At 44.8% G+C, this 20,451-nt stretch overlaps 1 protein-coding gene across 2 annotated transcripts in view; it reads left to right on the top strand.

The window, feature by feature from the left end:
* The window catches only part of KIZ (kizuna centrosomal protein), a 304,318-nt gene that overhangs the window by 205,382 nt on the left and 78,485 nt on the right, over positions 1-20,451 (top strand). Inside the window, exons 10-11 of one of the 2 annotated variants that reach the window (XM_030196224.1) lie at positions 1,938-2,034; positions 13,254-13,289. In XM_030196224.1, coding sequence (XP_030052084.1) covers positions 1,938-2,034; positions 13,254-13,289 — 133 coding nt within the window. The remainder of the gene's footprint in view (positions 1-1,937; positions 2,035-13,253; positions 13,290-20,451) is intronic. The other variant, XM_030196225.1, reaches the window with a different exon arrangement.

The raw sequence follows: 20,451 nt of genomic DNA, 5'->3' as shown, positions 1-20,451 counted from the left end.
CCACCCCCCCCCCCCCCCAAGGCCCAGTTTCTTTGGTTCCAGACTGCACCTTCACAACTAATATATAAATAGTTTCAGGTTATTTGACTTAGCAGCCTTGACATTTACAGGCTTATTTTAGAAAGAGAAGGGCGCCCATCTTTTGACACAAATCGGAAGATGGGCGTCCTTCTCACAGGGTCGCCCAAATCTGCATAATTGAAAGCCAATTTTGGGCATCCTCAACTGCTTTCCGTCACGGGGACGACCAAAGTTCACGGGGGCGTGTCGGAGGCGTAGCGAAGGCGGGACTGGGGGTGCCTAACACATGGGCGTCCTCGGCCCATAATGGAAAAAAGAAGGGCGTCCCTGATGAACACTTGCAGGCTTATTTTCGAAAGAGAAGGGCGCCCATCTTTCAATACAAATTGGGAGATAGGCGTCCTTCTCCCAGGGTCGCCCAAATCGACATAATCGAAAGCCGTTTTTGGGCATCCTCAACTGCTTTCTGTTGCGGGGACGACCAAAGTTCCCGGGAGCGTGTCGGAATCATAGCAAAGACGGGACTGGGGTGTGCTTAACACATGGGCGTCATTGGCCGATAATGGAAAAAAGAAGGGCGTCCCTGACGAGCACTTAGCCGACTTTACTTGGTCCATTTTTTTTGCGACCAAGCCTCAGAAAGGTGCCCAAACTGACTAGATGACCACCGGAGTAAATCGGGGATGACCTCTCCTTACTCCCCAGTGGTCACTAACCCCCCTCCCACCCTGAAAAAAAAAACTTTAAAAATATTTTTTGCCAGCCTCAGATTTCATACCCAGCTCCATGAGAGCACTATGCAGGTCCCTGGAGCAGTTTTAGTGGGTGCACTGCACGTCAGGCAGATTGACCCAGGCCCATCCCACCCCTACCTGTTACACTTGTCGTGGTAAATGTGAGCCCTTCAAAACCCACCACAAACCCACTGTACCCACATGTAGGTGCCCCCTTCACCCGTAAGGGCTATGGTAGTGGTGTACAGTTCTGGGGAGTGGGTTTTGGGGGGCTCAGCACACAAGGTAAGGGAGCTATGCACCTGAGAGCAATTTCTGAAGTCCACCGCAGTGCCCCCTAGGGTGCTTGGTTGGTGGCCTGGCATGTCAGGGGGACCAGTGCACTATGAATGCTGGCTCCTCCCACGACCAAATGGCTTGGATTTGGTCGTTTCTGAGATGGCCGTCCTCGGTTTCCATTATTGCCGAAAATCAGGGATGACCATCTCTTAGGACGACCATCTCTAATGTTGACCTAAATTTCGCGATTTGGGCGTCCCCGACCGTATTATCGAAATGAAAGATGGATGCCCATCTTGTTTCGATAATATGGGTTTCCCCGCCCCTTCGCCGGGACATCCTGCAAGGATGTCCTCAGGAAAACTTGGGCGCCCCTTTCAATTATGCCCCTCCATGTGTCCCTATTATCCTAGTGTTGTTGTATAGGTGAGCCTAGTAACTAGGGATTCCCAGCTGTGAATACAGCTGGCCTGGCTGTCCTTGGAACAATTGAAGTTATTCACCAGTAGCAAGTGTTCTTCAAAAACAGCAGTCCTTGTATTCTCACGTACCCTCCCACGTCCCCTGAGAGTTGTATTCTTTAGGTATTTTACATGACTGAGGGACCTGCGCTTGCACTTCAGGCGGGAAGGCACCTGTGCATATGGGGTGGGATGTTGCTAGAAATTTCTGCATACATCTCGCTAGTCAGCATCCACACTGGGATCCATCAGATGACATCACCCAGCTGTGAGAATACTTGGCCTGCTGCCCTTGGAGATCACCTGCTACAGGTAAGTAACTTCACTTTACAACAGAACAGCAGTTTTTGCAACCGGCAGTCACACCTATGTTGCATGTTTTGTAGATTTATTTTAATAGATGCATGTAAAACTTATGAAGTGAATCATGTTTTCATAATAGGCTTGAATCCTGTGAGCAGTAACTCCAAGACAAAGGTCAACAATAGAACTGGTTCTGAAGCTAGTTTTTCATCCTGTGAAGAAAGTCCATTACTAAGGTAAAGTAGCTTCTTTCTAAATTATTTGAACTGGATTTAATTTCAGTATGTTTGTGTTGTTGTTGAATTGACTATGAGGCTCATTTTCAAAGCACTTAGCCTCCCAAAGTTCCATAGAAACCTATGGAACTTAGCCTCCCAAAGTGCTTTGAAAATATGCCTCTATGGGTTATACATATGTGATGTAAATTGATTGTACATTTTCAGGTAAGACAGTTTACAAATATAAAAATAAAATAATTCAAGATCACTGCCTAAATTTTACTACACCTTAGAACCAAAGCCAGGTATTGTTTTGCAGCTGTTATTTTCTGGGCTAAGACTCAATTGACATCTCAGTGAACCACAAATTAGCTTGTACAGCTGCTCTCAGTAGGGCTACTTAGAGACCAGACAATAGAAGTTGTCACTAAAAGGGCAGACATAATACATAAAAGAGTCTTGAAGAAACAAAGTGGTGTATCTCTTGTTGCTTATGTAGCTGGGATGTAGACTAGTCTGTGCTCAATACGTATTTTTGTATTCCTTTCAAGAAAGGTATTTAATACTAGAGTATTTGTTACTGTTTTCTTTCTTCGCTTTCAGAGTGAATACATTTAATTAATGGCCCCTACAGAGTTGTAATTTATCTTTGCAGATATGTTAATTTCCAGCACTTCCTCTTGGTTCTCAGAGCAATGTTAAGTTAGTTTCTCATGGGTTTTTTTCTTTTCTATTAACATAAAATATCAATCAGATAGTGACAGTGAAATAAGGATTGTTAAGCAAAAAAATGGGAAGAATATTCAGCTACGTGTGAATTTGTTTGCTTTAGACTTTTATTTGAAATGTGTGTAATACAGATTGTAATGTCTTGCATTTTAAAGTTATTCAGTTGTATCACTTTGGATACGGGTAAAATATTTATATAACAATTTTACCCCCCTATTTACTAAGCCGCGCGGCAATGCCAGCACAGCCCATTCAAAGTGAATGGGCTGTGTCGGCATTACTGCACCACCAGCCACTTGCCTGGCTTAGTATGCAGGGGGTAATTGTATAAACTTGTTCATAATCCATGGACCAGATATACCAATGATAAGGTATACTCCAGTTTTGTGTGAATAAAATTGTTTAGTGCTTTTGATACCATATATGCTATATAAAATCCATAGGCCTTTATTTTGGTTTAGCAAGTGTGATTTTCTAATTGGAAATGGCTAAAAATAATTTTAAAAGAAATGAATCCATTGCTTGCTTTGTACTGGTTTATATTTATAGATTTTTTTCAACTAAAACGATATATAGAAGTAAATATTTAGTGGTGCAGCAGCTGTTTAACTTTAAAGGGATAATTTTGTAAAGTATTTTTTGCACGTAAAGGCCTTTTTGTGCTGGTAAAATAGCTTTCATACAGTTACCCCAGGGACTACTTGCATAACAGTATGCGCAATTCCATGAAGGCACAATTTTATGTGACTTCTTTGTAGGCCTGTTCAGGGGCAGAGAATGGTGTGGAACGTGGGTGCAGTTATTATTTATTTGTGTATAACATTTTGATATACTGGCCGTTTCCAAATCTAGGCTAAAAGCCCACATTTTTCATGCTGCTTTTAACTCCTAACCCTTACTCACTTGTTCAGTACCCATGTTTTATCATTCTCACCTTAGTAATTCCCTTATCAGTTATTTTTCCTGTTTGTCTGTCGTAATTAGATTGTAAGTTCTGTCGAGCAGGGACTGTCTCTTTATGTCCAGTGTACAGCGCTGCATATGTCTAGTAGCGCTATAGAAATGATAAGTAGTAGTAGTATATACTGTCCTCCTCAGTGGTTACCAAATCAAAACGGTTTACTTAATTGATTCAGCTGAAAAACTACAGCATAAAGCAAGACATGCACAAATAATAATAAAAAAATAGTCCAACAAATGTATAAACAATCATCAAATGGTCTGATAATGTAATTCCAGGGCCGTGCTATCACGGTAAGCGGGGTAAGCATTGCAGGGGGGGCGCCGACCTCTGCAGGGTGCTGCCACGGTGCTTACCCTCACCGCTTACCTCAGCTCCGCGCCGCCATGGGGGCTTTAAATCTTTTACCTCCGACGGTCGCAGCAGCTGAGCAGCGTCAGTGAAAGCGCTGCTGACGTCTCCAGCCCTCCCTTTGCGCTCACTCGTTCGTTTCCTCAGTGTCCCACCTTCTTCTGACGTCATTTCCTTGCAAGGGCGGGACACTGAGGGAACGAACGAGCGAGCGCGAAGGGAAGGCTGGAGATGTCGGCAGCACTTTCACTGACGCTGCTCAGCTGCTGCAACCGTCGGAGGTAAAAGATTTAAAGCCCCCAGGGCAGCGCGGAGCTGAGGTAAGAGAAGGGCAGAGAGGGACATGGATGGGAGGGCAGGGCCCAGGGAGAGGAGAAATAGCTGGAAATGGAGGGGAGAGGAGAGAGGAGAATTGCTGGATATGGATGGAGGAGGGAAGGTTAGAGAGGGACAAAGATGGACATGGATGGGAAGGGCAGGGCCCAGGGAGAGAGGAGAAATTGCTGGAAATGGAGGGGAGGGGAGAGAGGAGAATTGCTGGATATGGATGGAGGAGGGAAGGTTAGAGAGGGACAAGGATGGACATGGATGGGAGGGCAGGGCCCAGGGAGAGAGGAGAAATTGCTGGAAATGGAGGGGAGGGTTGAGAGGAGAATTGCTGGATATGGATGGAGGAGGGAAGGGCAGAGAGGGACATGGATGGACATGGATGGGAGGACAGGGCCCAGGGAGAGAGGAGAAATTGATGGAAATGGAGGGGAGGGGAGAGAGGAGAATTGCTGGATATGGATGGAGGAGGGAGGAGCAGAGAGGGACAAGGATGGACATGGATGGGAGGACAGGGCCCAGGGAGAGAGGAGAAATTGCTGGACATGGAGGGGAGAGAGGAGAATTGTTGGACATGGATGGAGGGAAGGGAAGACAGAGGAAGGAGATGCATATGGATGGAGGGGAAGGGAGAGAGAAGAAATGCTGGGCATGGATGGTGGGGAGGGAAGAGAGAGGAAGGAGATGAGATGAGGGAAAAGGAAGAGAGGAGAAAAACTGCACATGGATGGAGAAAATAGAAGCTGGATCCACTGGACAGTCAAGTCTGCGGAGGACCCAGCTTTACTTATGAATATAGAGCAAGAAATGAAGAAGAAAGGAGGAAAGTAAAGAAATAAATGGAAAGGAAGCCCTGGAAACGGAGTTAAGAAGACAGATAGCAGCAGAATCAGATACTGGGCCAGCATGATCAGAAAAAGAAAGTCACCAGACAACAAAGGTAGAAAAAAAATAATTTTATTTTCATTTTAGTGTTTGGAATATGTCCACTTTGAGAATTTACATCTGCTATCTTATTTTGCAATGGATAGCAATTTTGTTTCTAAGAATATTGCTGACAATTCCTGTCAGTGTGGCAAGTGGTGAGTGATCTTTTTCACAGTTAAAAATCATAAAAAATTATGAAAGCATGAAAAGCTAAGTGGTTGTAAACCCTCTATTTGTTGAGCAATCCCACAAAGATGCACTCCATCTTTCAGCTCCTATTTCCTTTGCATCGTGCCACACGGGGTGGGGGTGGGGGGGAGCGCCAACTGATAGTCTGCAGGGGGGCACCAGAGACCCTAGGCACGGCCCTGTGTAATTCCATCCCCAGACCTGTGCTGCTTAAGATTTTTGAAGATGCCACAGGGGTCATCCTAAAAAAAGATAATTTAATCCTTTCTTAAAGGTTGTAGTCGTGATTCTGTTTATAATTCTTGAGGGAGGAAATTCCACAATGTTGGGGCCAAAAAAAATCTTCAGTGATGTCTAATGTTGCACAAAAAATGGGAGGAATGACTATTCAATTTTGACCTTGAGACCTAAGTGTTCTAGTTGGATAATATGGTACAAGCATCTTCGATAAATAATGCAGCAGTCCTTAATAGAATGGTTTGGGGGTCAGGACCTAAATTTTACATTTTGTTTGATAAAAACAAAGCCACAGTGTTCCTCTTTCAGTAATGGATCCTAAGGAGCTTAGCCGAGATTGGGTGGCAGAGCCGGTGGCGGGAGGCGGGGATAGTGCTGGGCAGACTTATACGGTCTGTGCCAGAGCCGGTGGTGGGAGGCGGGGCTGGTGGTTGGAAGGCGGGGATAGTGCTGGGCAGACTTATATGGTCTGTGCCCTGAAGAGGACAGGTACAAATCAAAGTAGGGTATACACAAAAAGTAGCACATATGAGTTTATCTTGTTGGGCAGACTGGATGGACCATGCAAGTCTTTTTCTGCCGTCATTTACTATGTTACTACTATGTTACATGGAGGGGCATAATTGAAAGGGATGCCCATGTTTTTCTAAGGACGTCCTCGCAGGACGTCCCCATGAAGGGACGGGGAAACCCGTATTACCGAAACAAGATGGAAACAAGATGGACGTCCATGTTTCGTTTCGATAATACGGTCGGGGATGCCCAAATCGTGAAATTTAGGTCGACCTTACAGATGGTCATCCTTAGACTTGGTCATTTCTGATTTTCGGCGATAATGCAAACTGAGGACGCCCATCTCAGAAACGACCAAATCCAAGCCCTTTGATCTTGGGAGGAGCCAGCATTCGTAGTGCACTGGTCCCCCCTCACATGCCAGGACACCAACTGGGAAACCTAGGGGGCACTGCAGTGGACTTCAGAAATTGCTCCCGGGTGCATAGCTCCCTTACCGTGTGTGCTGAGCCCCCCAAAACCCACTCCCCACAACTGTACACCACTACCATAGCCTTTATGGGTGAAGGGGGGCACCTAGATGTGGGTACAGTGGGTTTGTGGTGGGTTTTGGAGGGCTCACATTTACCACCACAAGTGTAACAGTTTGGGCACCTTTTTGTGGCTTGGTTATAACAAAAAATAGACCAAGTAAAGTTGTCCAAGTGCTCATCATGGACGCCCTTCTTTTTTCGATTATGGGTCGAGGACGTTCATATGTTAGTCCTGCTCCAGTCCCGCCTTCGCTACGCCTCCGACACGCCCCTGTGAACTTTGGTCATCCCCGCGATGGAAAGCAGTTGGAGACGCCCAAAATTGGCTTTCAATTATGCCGATTTGGGCGACACTGTGAGAAGGACGCCCATCTTGTGATTTGTGTCGAAAGATGGGCGTCCTTCTCTTTCGAAAATAAGCCTGATGGTCGTATTTGCTAACTCTCTTAATAAATCTGATTGCAGAGTTTTGAGTTAATTGTAATCGATTAATAGTGTGCTGCGGGAGACCCTTGAATAAAGAATTGCAATAGTCAAACTTAGTAAAGACTAATGCATGAACAAATTTATTCAAGCATGAGCAAATTTATTCAAAGATGGTTGGTCAGTGTAAGGTCTAACTGATCTAATAAAGCAAAAAGAAGCAAAACAACTTGATGACAGATGCAGTGTGTGTTTCAAAAAATAATTTCGACTCCCAATATTTTTATAGATGTCTCAATAGGTAAAGTGTTTCCTAATATAGTTGGTGACCGTACAAGAGCAGGAAGGAATCCCTTAATCCATATTGCCCTATGTTTTGTGGGATTTAATTTCAGTAGATGTTTATATAACCATGATGTTGTCCTGTCTAAGCCATTATTGAAGCTAGAGATATCTGGAAGATCACAGTCTACAAAGGTAATTAGTTAGTTATCGTCCGTAAAGAAATATGCTGTAATGATCAAATCTTGTGTGAGAAGGGCTAAGATATACAGATTAAATAATAAAGGGGAAAGCACTGAGCCATGGGGTACACCACATACTTTTAAACACATACTTTATAAAATACTTAGGTAGCTTGTTGTAATATTACCCTCTACATGTCTAACTTAAATGTTTAAAGTTATATTTTCAGTGACACTCTCCATGTAAGTGCTGGCTTTGAAAAGCCACATATATTTTTATACGTTTAGACTAAAAGGTTAAAGGTTACCAATGTTTACCAGTCAGCACATAAGTTACACATTTAGGGAGTAATATTATATATAACAGGACAGCTATATGAGAAGTCCAAAATAGGGGCTGAAACTCAATGCAGAAAAAACCCAGTGCCTAGTACTCACCTCACAATACAATAAGAACAAATTTACCACCATCAACACACCTAAACTAAATCTACTAATCTCGGACACCCTAAAAATTCTTGGAGTCACTATTGATCGACACCTCACACTTGAGAACCATGCGAAAAACATAACTAAAAAGATGTTTCACTCAATGTGGAAACTAAAAAGAATCAAACCATACTTTCCAAGGACTGTTTTCCGCAATCTGGTACAAACACTAGTACTCAGTCATCTGGACTACTGTAATTCACTTTACGCTGATTGCAAAGAACAAATACTTAAAAATCTTCAGACTGCCCAGAACACGGCAGCCAGACTAATATTCGGCAAACCAAAATACGAAAGCGCAAAACCTTTAAGTGAAAAACTACACTGGCTCCCACTTAAAGAACGGATCACATTCAAGCTTTGCACCCTAGTCCATAAAATCATCCATGGCGACACCCCAGCTTACATGTCGGACCTAATAGACCTACCACCCAGGAACGCAAAGAAATCTTCTCGTACATTCCTCAATCTTCATCCCCCTAAGTGCAAAGGCCTGAAATACAAACTAATGCACTCATCAACCTTCTCCTACATGAGCACGCAGTTCTGGAACGCGTTGCCACGTCACCTGAAAACGGTCTATGAATTGACCAACTTCCGTAAAGCATTAAAAACTTATCTCTTTGACAAGATTTATCACAATGAACAACACATGTAACTGTACAACCTTAATACATCCAGCATTATCTTATAATGCCTTCTGCTCTTACACTATCATGTATTTCATCTTCATGTAACCCAAAACACTCTGTAAAGCCAAATGTATACTCTCTTCTATTTCAATATCCATGACGAATTGTAAGCCACATTGAGCCTGCAAAGAGGTGGGATAATGTGGGATACAAATGTAACAAATAAATAAATAAATAAAGGCAACATGGAGGGGGATAATCGAATGGGGGTGCCCATAAAGGGGCAGGGCAACCTGTATTATCGAAACAAGATGGACGTCCATCTTTGGTTTCAATAATACGGTCGGGGACGCCCAAATCATGAAATTTAGGTCAACCTTAGAGATGGTCGTCCCCAGCTTCTGGCGATAATGGAAAGCGAGGATGCCCATCTCAGAAACAACAAAATCCAAGCCATTTGGTCATGGGAGAAGCCAGCATTTGTAGTGCACTGGTCCCACTAACTGAATGGAAAAAGCCCTTCCCTTACTGATCCGGAAACGAACGGGCATGCATGAAGGAGGGGAAGCGACTGCAGTTGAGGACGCCCTTCCCTGTGACAGCAGTTGAGGACGTCCAAAATGTGGATGTTTCTGTGAGAAGGATGTCCATGCCTTTGCTATGCCTCCGACACCCTCTTTATTTATTTATTTATTTATTTATTTGGATTTTGGATCACAAGTAGCAGCAGTGGGATTTGAACCTGCCACCTCTAGATTGCAAGACCAGTGCTCTAACCACTAGGCCACTCTGCCACTGTACTCCACTCCCTTGAAATTTGGCCATCCCTGTGGGGGGCAGTTGAGGATGTCCAAAATTTTGAAGGACGTCCACGCCTTCATTATGCCTCCGCTGACACACACATACCTCCCTCCCCCAGGGACCTGCATACTGCCCCACCCCCCCACAGGGATGGTCAAATTTCAAGGGAGTGGAGTGGAATGGAGGAGTGGCAGAGTGGTTAGAGCACTGGTCTTGCAATCCGGAGGTGGCCAGTTCAAATCCCACTGCTGCTACTTGTGATCCAAAATCCAAATAAATAAATAAAGAGGGTGTCAGAGGCATAACAAAGGCATGGATGTCCTTCTCACAGAAACATCCACATTTTGGACGTCCTCAACTGCCGTCGCAGGGACGGAGGTCTAACGAAGGACATACTCTATATAAAGAAAAAAAAGACAAAAGTTTTTGAAGTCTTTTTTGGGGTGGGATGTGGTTAGTGACCACTGGGGAAGTCAGGGGAGGTCATCCCCGATTCCCTCCGGTGGTCATCTTGTCAGTTCGGGCACCTTTTTGATGCTTGGTCGTGAAGAAAAATGGACCAAGTAAAGTTGGCCAAATGCTCGCGAGGGATGTCCTTCTTTTTTCCATTATCGGACGAGGACACCCATCTTTTAACCACGCCCCGTCCCGCCTTCGGTACACTGCCGATACGCCCCCTTGAACTTTGGTCGTCCCTGCGACAGAAAGCAGTTGAGGATGCCCAAAATCGGCTTTCGAATATGCCGATTTGGGCGACCTTAGGAGAAGGACACCCATCTCCCGATTTGTGTCGGAAGATGGGCGCCCTTCTCCTTCGAAAATAAGCAGGATAGACATCTATACTCCTTTTATAACATAGGATCCCAGAACCAGTCTCAGTATTGCACAAATGCTTTTGCACATATTTATACTTGCATTAAAAAATGTGTAAATGGTTTATCTATGAAGATAATTTTATAACTCATTGCCGAAATGTGAAGGCCAGTAGAAAGCCATATATGTGCCTATTCGTTTTAAACTACTAGCACAAATCCTGCAGAAATAACAGTTAGATTGAAACCGCAGATATTTACGTCTCCTCCGGAGAAACATAAATGTTAGTGCACATTTTATATGATATGCTTTTAAATTATGACTCCGCCCACACTAGCCAAAAGACCTCCTCTGACCATGCTGGCTCTAAAGTGTGTGCTTAATTGCACCGTTCATACTTTGGCATGTGAGGTAATTTTATAAGAGGCCTTCCATGTACAAAAAGTCCTCTATAAAATGAGCTGCTATGCATGTACCTTCATATTTTATAAAATATGCAGGTATATAACAATTAAACCTCCGTGTTCCCAAACTAGGTCAATAGGAATACCTGTGAACAGATGGCATAAAAGAAATAGATACACTTGTTCTATGTGCCTACTTTTTACGCGTATGTGTGGTTGCACAATTTTATAGAAAGGTTTTCTGCATATAAAACAGACTAATGTGAAAAAAAGCTTTAGAGGGTAATTCTATTAAGGAGTGCCTATTTAGAGCCTATTTTATAAAGGAAAGAAGGCAAATATGCATGTATATTTTAGGCTTGACCACTTACTTAAGCTGGTGTAATTGCTTTTGCCTAGATTATTGGAAAATGCACATAAATTATAGAAGTCTGTAGCTTACAAGTGTAACTGTTTACACAGCTTCATCCAGGTTTCACCCATACCTACCTTTAAATTATGTGCCATAGCATTTTGGTGCCATTTTATAGAATAGTGAGTAACATAGTAGATGACGGCAGAAAAAGACCTGCACGGTCCATCCAGTCTGCCCAACAAGATAAACATATGTGTATACCTTACCTTGAATTGTACCTGCCTTATTCAGGGCACAAACCGTACAAGTCTGCCCAGCAGTACTTCCCGCCTCCCAGCCACCAGTCCTGCCTCCCATCACGGGCTCTGGCACAGACCGTATAAGTATGCCCTCCACTATCCTCGCCTCCCAACCACCAACTCCTCTTCCCCCCACCTGCTCCGCCACCCAGTTTCGGCTAAGCTTCTGAGGATCCATTCCTTCTGCACAGGATTCCTTTATGTATATCCCACGCATGTTTGAATTCCGTTACTGTTTTCATCTCCACCACCTCCCGCGGGAGGGCATTCCAAGCATCCACCACCCTCTCTGTGAAAAAATACTTCCTGACATCTTTCCTGAGGCTGCCCCCCTTCAACCTCATTTCATGTCCTCTCGTTCTACCGCCTTCCCATCTCCGGAAAAGATTTATTTGCGGATTAATACCTTTCAAATATTTGAACGTCTGTATCATATCACCTCTGTTCCTCCTTTCCTCCAGAGTATACATGTTCAGGTCAGCAAGTCTCTCTTCATATGTCTTGGAACGCAAATCCCATACCATTTTCGTAGCTTTTCTTTGCACCGCTTCCATTTTTTAACATCCTTCGCAAGTTACGGCCTCCAAAACTGAACACAATACTCCAGGTGGGGCCTCACCAACGACGTGTACAGGGGCATCAACACTTCCTTTCTTCTGCTGATCACACCTCTCTCTATACAGCCTGGCAACCTTCTCGCTACGGCCACCGCCTTGTCACACTGTTTCATCGCTTTCAGATCCTCGGTTACTATCACCCCAAGATCCCTCTCCCCCTCAGTACCTATCAGACTCTCACCGCCTGGCATTTACTCGCATATGTGCACATATATATGCTGCTATTCTGGTTATTTACACCTTCTCGGCACTTAAATGTTGGTGGTTGAATTTCAGTGGTAAATGTATAACTTTTTTTTTACTAGCTTCATCACACCCCCAGACCATATGTGTTTTCTGGATGGATAAATCTGTCCATTCTACATATAAAACAACCAAATTTATCCATAGAACTGGCAGTGTTTTTTAAAGCACTTGTGTAGTCGATGTAGAAGCCAGTTGAAATCGGGATTCTCGGTTTTGACCAAAACTGAACCAGCAACCAAAATTTGCAGTTTGGTTTCTGCCAAAAATGAATCCCCTCTCCCCCCACAATCACTCTCAGTGGTCCCCTCCCCCTCAGGATCACTTTTGCTGCTGTCGTTGCCCCCCCCCCCCCCCAAGATCACTCCTGGTGCCCCCCTCCTTCCTTCCCACCACTCAAAGGCCGTCCCCAGGCCTTCCTTTAAACCTCCTGGTGGTCCAGTGGATCTTCAGGGCAAGAGCGATACCCAGTCACTCTTGTCCCTGCTGGTTCCACATTATCAGGAACAACTAGAGATTGGTCTTGTTTATGCTACTTCCAATCCCAAAATGGCCACTGGGACTACTGCGGCAGTCATGAAGCTGTAGCGAAATATCCACAGTCATTTTGGCTGCAGAACCCACAGGGGAGAGCCAGGTGGTGAGTGGTGGGTGGAGTGCCGGAGGAGAGTTATTGTGTGGGGGGGGGGGGGGGCAGAGGGGCTCAAAGCCGATGCCGCCACTCACCCTCCCAATACATAATTGCTTTTGAATATCAAACTAATAATATTTCTTTGCTAAGGTCTGGAGGTTTTTATGTGTTTGGAACTATGAGTATAGAAACCATTATCTTACTTAAAACTGAAATGGAAGGTGTAAACATTCTCCTTTTGCAAAATGTTTTGGAGACACTTTTTAAATTTTTTTTTAATATTGAACCTTTTAAAGCAGTATTTCATCCTCCTGGGCAGGAAAGCAGTTCTCAAGGTATGGACTTCGTCTGAGGCCCCTTCTTTTTGGGGCTGGCGTAACTTATTACATCAACATATGCTCTGGGAGGGTAGAACAGTGTGTTTATCCCCTAGATGCCGGAAGGATTTCTTGGCAGTTTGGGAACCATATATTTTTTCTTTATCTCCCAAGACACGAAGCTTTATTTTAAATCGTTTGCGATTACTGGATTTGGGGGACCTGGATCTCGGTGCTCTTGACGGGGGGGGGGGGGGGGGGGGGGGGGGGGAAGAAGGGGATGTGAGTGGAAGGAAAGGTTTCCTTTTTTAAAAAAATTTAATTTATTATTTCAGTTACCTGTACCTACTTGGTGAGAGAGGGCAGGGGGTTTGGGGGAGGGGGAAATTGCTAAAAGTTGAATGACAATATTTCTTTTCTTTGGTCAATTTGTTGTAGCCATGGAGGTCATAGTATTTATGGGATTGTTGTAATATTTTGATTTGACCTCAATAAGAATTGTGGAATTATAATTAGAGGAAATAGGGACTGGTGGGGGGTTGGGGTGTTTGGGGATAAAAGAAAAATTCATTGACGACTGTGGGAATGCTGGATGATTTTCTTGTACGGTGTTCATGTTGAAGTTTTATGCTTGTTTGTATTGATCTTCCAGTCAATAAAAAGATTTAAACGTAAAGCAGTATTTCATCTTTTTTTTTTAACCAGTTAAAAGTCAGCTTTTATTTAGTGCTACATAGGGACCCTTTTACTAAACTGGAATAAGGTTTTGCACATAGCATGCACAGTGCAAAGCCTGTGTAATAAACACAGGGGTCATGCCCAGCGTCTGCTGTGCGTTTACTGCACAGGGCATATACTTATCGTATGGCACCATGGGCCCATTCACCAATTAAAAAAAAAAAAGAAGCTCTGCTGCAGTGGCACATCTTCTCCCTAAACCCCACCTCCACTGACAACCACATCTGATTTCCCTCACAACCTCATGCCCATTCTGATTTTCCTGATCATCTCAGCACATTCTCCCACACCTCATGATCTTATCCACCCATGACTTACCCAGAGGTGTTTCCTAATGGTTTAGAGGGCTGGGGTGAGAGTGGTTCTCCTCTGCTTCTGCCCTGTCTGGCTCCATGCAGCAAAATGGATGCTATAACTCCTAGGTGCTCCCTAGTGGTAGTACTGTGAGACTACTAGTAGGGATCATGGTGATCATTTTGCTGCCTGAAGCCTGATGTGGCAGGAATAGAGGGGGGTCACTACCATCTTAGCCCACTGGAATGCCAGAGAACACCTCCAGGTAAGTTCCATTGTTGATAGGGGGGCAGGGCAAATTGGAAAAAGGAGGATTTTGAACACATGGGTGGGGCTTGGATATGGGTAGAGATTGGATCCGGAGAGTAAGATGATGTACTGAACTGATCAGGGGGAATCTGTTAAAATGGTCCTTTCTGTCAGTACTGTGGCCATGTGAAGCGCATCTGCAATTAACACCTCCTCTTGAGGTGGTGTAAAGTGCAGCTGCACTATCAGCAATTATGAGAGGTTTTGTAACATACATAGTAGATGACGGCAGAAAAAGACCTGCACGGTCCATCCAGTCTGCCCAAGAAGATAAATTCATATGTGCTACTTTTTTTATTTCTACTGTCCTCTTCAGTGCACAGACCGTATAAGTCTGGCCAGCCCTATCCCCGCCTCCCAACCACCAACCCCGCCTCCCAACCACCAGCTCTGGCACAGACCGTATAAGTTCTGAGAGAAGAGGACATTTCTCTGGTAAGTGAACGCTACTTTGCTTGTGCTTTGGGAACTTAAAGATTGGGGTTTAAAGGAGGAATTGTAGGTTAGTGTTAGGCAAACTTAAAAAGCAAATTTCAACAGCTAACAGAAAACAGCTAATCTCCATAGTCTTTTCCACTTAGTTTTAAAAGCCTTGCACCACAGCATTAACAGATAGAATCTAACAGCCACTGCAGGATCTAATTTAGTATTCCCACCCACCCCTAGGACAACTCCTCATTTATAGTCAGTTATTGTAATTAGGGTAACAAGCAAGGAGTGCTCTTATAGAGTTTTAAATACATTTCATTACTATCTAAGAAGGAAATACTAAATAAATCATACAATACACTATATAAAGTAAAAGACACTTTTATATTAGGCTAATATCCTTAATACTGTAGCAAGTTTTAAAATATTGGAAAACTCAAAAACACTAAGATGGAGTCAGCAGTCCAGCAGCGAGAGGGGTGCTATCCAGTCTTTTGCATTGATTGTCACATGTATGATTATCTTCCAGTTGGTGAGATGTCATATGTTTGCGCCCGATGCAAAGAGCTCCTAGCTCTTAGAGAACATGTCCGTTCTCTTGAGGCTAGAGTAGCAGACTTGGTGGAGCTGAGGGAGACAGAGAGGTACATAGAGGAGACCTACAGGGATGTTGTAGAGAGGTCCCACCTCCAGTCTAGTAGCCCTTGTGCTACCTTGGAGGAGGGAGGTCTCCTAGAAGGAGAGCATCACCCTGGTGAAGTAGGAAGTACTCCTGTAGCCAGGACCTGCCCACCAGGGGATGTACTATCCTCTCGCACTGAGGATATGTCTCCAAGTGCTGCCCGGGAGGGAAAGGTTAGGACAGCTGTTGTAGTTGGTGATTCGATCATTAGGCATATAGATAGCTGGGTGGCTGGTGGACGTGAGGATCACCTGGTGACTTGCCTGCCTGGTGCGAAGGTGGCGGACCTCACGCGTCACTTAGATAGGATTTTAGATAGTGCTGGGGAGGAGTCTGCTGTCTTGGTACATGTGGGTACCAATGACATAGGAAAATGTGGGAGAGAGGTTCTGGAAGCCAAATTTAGGCTCTTAGGTAGAAAGCTCAAATCCAGATCCTCTAGGGTAGCATTTTCTGAAATGCTACCTGTTCCACGTGCAGGGCCCAAGAGACAGGCAGAGCTCCAGAGTCTCAATGCGTGGATGAGACGATGGTGCAGGGAGGAGGGTTTTAGATTTGTTAGGAACTGGGCAACATTCTGGGGAAGGGGGAGCCTATTCCGAAAGGATGGGCTCCATCTTAACCAGGGTGGGACCAGGCTGCTAGCGTCGGCATTTAAAAAGGAGATAGAGCAGCTTTTAAACTAGAAATGGGGGGAAGGCCGACAGTCGCTCAAAAGCGCATGGTTCGGGAAAAGGTATCTTGCAAAGATACCTCACAAACAGGGAAAATAGGGTTTCTGGATAGTGAGGTTACACAACAGACCGTGGTAGGCCAGGTGCCCTTAAATACAACTATAGATCAGACAAAAGATGTCAAATCAATAGTGTCAGGTACTAAGCATCATGCAAATAAGAACAACAAACATACTCTGAAATGTCTATATGCAAATGCTAGGAGTCTAAGAAATAAGATGGGAGAGTTGGAATATATTGCACTAAATGAAAAATTGGATATAATAGGCATTACTGAGACCTGGTGGAAGGAGGATAACCAGTGGGACACTGTCATACCGGGGTACAAAGTATATCGTAATGATAGGGTGGACCGGACTGGTGGAGGGGTAGCATTGTATATTAACGAGAGCCTTGACTCAGATAGATTACAAATTCAGCAGGACACAAATCACACCTTTGAATCACTGTGGGTTGAAATTCCATGTATAAAAGGGAAAAAAATGGTGATAGGAGTGTACTACCGTCCGCCTCGCCAGGATGAGCAGGTAGACACAGAAATGATAAAAGAAATCAGAGACGCGAACAAAATGGGCAATGTGATAATAATGGGTGACTTCAATTATCCAAATATAGACTGGTTAAATGTAACATCGGGACACGCTACAGAGATACAATTCCTTGATGAAATCAAGGACAGCTTTATGGAGCAACTGGTGCAGGAGCCGACGAGAGAAGGAAAAATTCTAGACTTGGTCTTTAGTGGAGCGCATGATCTGGTGAGGGACGTTATGGTACTGGGGCCGCTTGATAACAGTGACCATAATATGATCAGTTTTGACATCGACCTTGAAGTAACTGTACACAGAAAGTCAAATACGTTAGCGTTTAACTTTAAAAAAGGAGACTATGATAAAATGAGAAGAACGGTAAAAAAAAAACTTAGGGGGGCAACTGAGAGAGTAAAAACTGTACAACAGGCGTGGACGCTGTTCAAAAATACCATCCTGGAGGCCCAGGCCATACATATTCCGCAAATTAGAAAAGAAAGACGGAAGTCCAAAAGACACCCGGCCTGGTTGAAAAGTGAGGTGAAGGAAGCTATTAGGGCTAAAAGAAACGCCTTCAGAAAATGGAAGAAGGAACCGTCTGAAAATAACAAGAAACAGCATAAGGAGTGTCAAAGCAAATGCAAGGCGCAGATTAAGAAGGCCAAGAGGGAGTATGAAAAAAAGATAGCATTAGAGGCAAAAAAACATAGTAAAATTTTTTTTTCGGTATATTAAAAGCAGGAAGCCGGCAAAAGAATCGGTTGGGCCGCTGGATGACCGAGGGGTAAAAGGGGCGATCAAGGAAGACAAAGACGTAGCGGAGAGACTGAATGAATTCTTTGCTTCGGTCTTCACCGAGGAAGATTTGGGTGGGTTACCGGTGTCGGAAATGGTATTTCAAGCGGACGAGTCGGAGAAACTTACTGACTTCACGGTAAACCTGGAGGACGTAATGGGGCAGTTCGGCAAACTGAAGAGTAGCAAATCTCCTGGACCGGATGGTATTCATCCTAGAGTACTGATAGAACTGAAAAACGAGCTTGCGGAGCTACTGCTAGTGATATGCAACTTATCCTTAAAATCGAGCGTGGTACCGGAAGATTGGAGGGTGGCCAATGTAACGCCCATTTTTAAAAAAGGCTCCAGGGGAGATCCGGGAAATTATAGACCGGTGAGTCTAACGTCGGTGCCTGGGAAAATGGTAGAGGCTATTATTAAAAACAAAATTACAGAGCACATCCAAGGACATGGATTACTGAGGCCAAGTCAGCATGGCTTTTGTGTGGGGAAATCTTGCCTGACCAATTTACTTCAATTCTTTGAAGGAGTGAACAAACATGTGGACAAAGGGGAGTCGGTTGATATTGTGTATCTGGATTTTCAAAAGGCGTTTGACAAGGTACCTCATGAAAGGCTACAGAGGAAATTGGAGGGTCATGGGATAGGAGGAAATGTCCTATTGTGGATTAAAAACTGGTTGAAGGATAGGAAGCAGAGAGTGGGGTTAAATGGGCAGTATTCACAATGGAGAAGGGTAGTTAGTGGGGTTCCTCAGGGGTCCGTGCTAGGACCGCTGCTTTTTAATATATTTATAAATGATTTAGAGATGGGAGTAACTAGCGAGGTAATTAAATTTGCTGATGACACAAAGTTATTCAAAGTCGTTAAATCACGACAGGATTGTGAAAAATTACAAGAGGACCTTACGAGACTGGGAGACTGGGCGGCTAAATGGCAGATGATGTTTAATGTGAGCAAGTGCAAGGTGATGCATGTGGGAAAAAAGAACACGAATTATAGCTACGTCATGCAAGGTTCCACGTTAGGAGTTACGGACCAAGAAAGGGATCTGGGTGTCGTCGTCAATAACACACTGAAACCTTCTGCTCAGTGTGCTGCTGCGGCTAAGAAAGCGAATAGAATGTTGGGTATTATTAGGAAAGGTATGGAAAACAGGTGTGAGGATGTTATAATGCCATTGTATCGCTCCATTGTGCGACCGCACCTCGAGTATTGTGTTCAATTCTGGTCGCCGCATCTCAAGAAAGATATAGTAGAATTGGAAAAGGTGCAGCGAAGGGCGACTAAAATGATAGCGGGGATGGGACGACTTCCCTATGAAGAAAGACTAAGGAGGCTAGGGCTATACAGCTTGGAGAAGAGACGGCTGAGGGGAGACATGATAGAGGTATATAAAATAATGAGTGGAGTGGAACAGGTGGATGTGAAGCGTCTGTTCACGCTTTCCAAAAATACTAGGACTAGGAGGCATGCGATGAAACTACAGTGTAGTAAATTTAAAACAAATCGGAGAAACTTTTTCTTCACCCAACGTGTAATTAAACTCTGGAATTCGTTGCCGGAGAAAGTGGTGAAGGCGGTTAGCTTAGCAGAGTTTAAAAAGGGGTTGGACGGTTTCCTAAAGGACAAGTCCATAAACCGCTACTAAACGGACTTGGAAAAATCCAAAATTCCAGGAATAACATGTATAGAATGTTTGTACGTTTGGGAAGCTTGCCAGGTGCCCTTGGCCTGGATTGGCCGCTGTCGTGGACAGGATGCTGGGCTCGATGGACCCTTGGTCTTTTCCCAGTATGGCATTACTTATGTACTTATGTACTTATGTACTAAGTCTGCCCAGCACTATCCCTGCCACCCACCACCGGCTCTGGCACAGACCGTATAAGTCTGCCCAGCACTATCCCCGCCTCCCAACCACCAACCCCGCCTCCCAACCAGCAGCTCTGGCACAGACCATATAAGTCTGCCCAGCACTATCCCTGCCACCCACCACCGGCTCTGGCACAGACCGTATAAGTCTGCCCAGCACTAGTCCCGCCTCCCAACCACCAGCCCCAGCACAGACCGTATATAACCCGTGTATGGTACAGATGTGTGCTCTAGGGCCACGATGATCAATTCCACCTGCTGTTCTGAAACAGCACCCTAAAAATAGCGCTGGAACTGCGCAGGGAATTAACTCCTCAATGATCAACGCAAATTTAGGCATGCTATTAGCATTGATCATCGGGGGAAAGTGCAGGAGGATTGTGCTGAGGCACAATCCACCTGCACTTGTTTGACAGGTCCGGGTTATCAAAAGCCCGGACGTGTCAAACACAGGAGCTGGAGATCTGTGGAAACCCCGAAGCCCCCACATGTCCCCCTGAACATTACCATGTGGGGCTGGAGGTCTGGCAGGCCTCTAGGCCCCCTAAACCCCCATCTGCCCTGGTGGTGAGCAGCCCCTCATCCCCCCGTACCTTATAGTAAGTAGTGACAAGGAGGGAGTAGCACTCCCTCCTTCTTGCAGCATGGCGCTGGAAAATGAAGGGAGTGCTACTCCCTCCTCGTCACTACTTACTACAAGGTACCGGGGGGGTGAGGGGCCACTAGATCACCAGGGTGGTGGGGTTATGTAGCCCACTGAGCCATCAGGGGATTATTTTTTGTGTGTGGGGGGT

The sequence above is a fragment of the Microcaecilia unicolor genome, chromosome 3 (genome assembly GCF_901765095.1).
Source record: "Microcaecilia unicolor chromosome 3, aMicUni1.1, whole genome shotgun sequence".
Taxonomy (NCBI): Eukaryota; Metazoa; Chordata; class Amphibia; order Gymnophiona; family Siphonopidae; genus Microcaecilia; species Microcaecilia unicolor.
The sequence above is the reverse complement of the archived record's forward strand: the minus strand, read 5'-3'. Positions and strand labels throughout refer to the sequence as shown.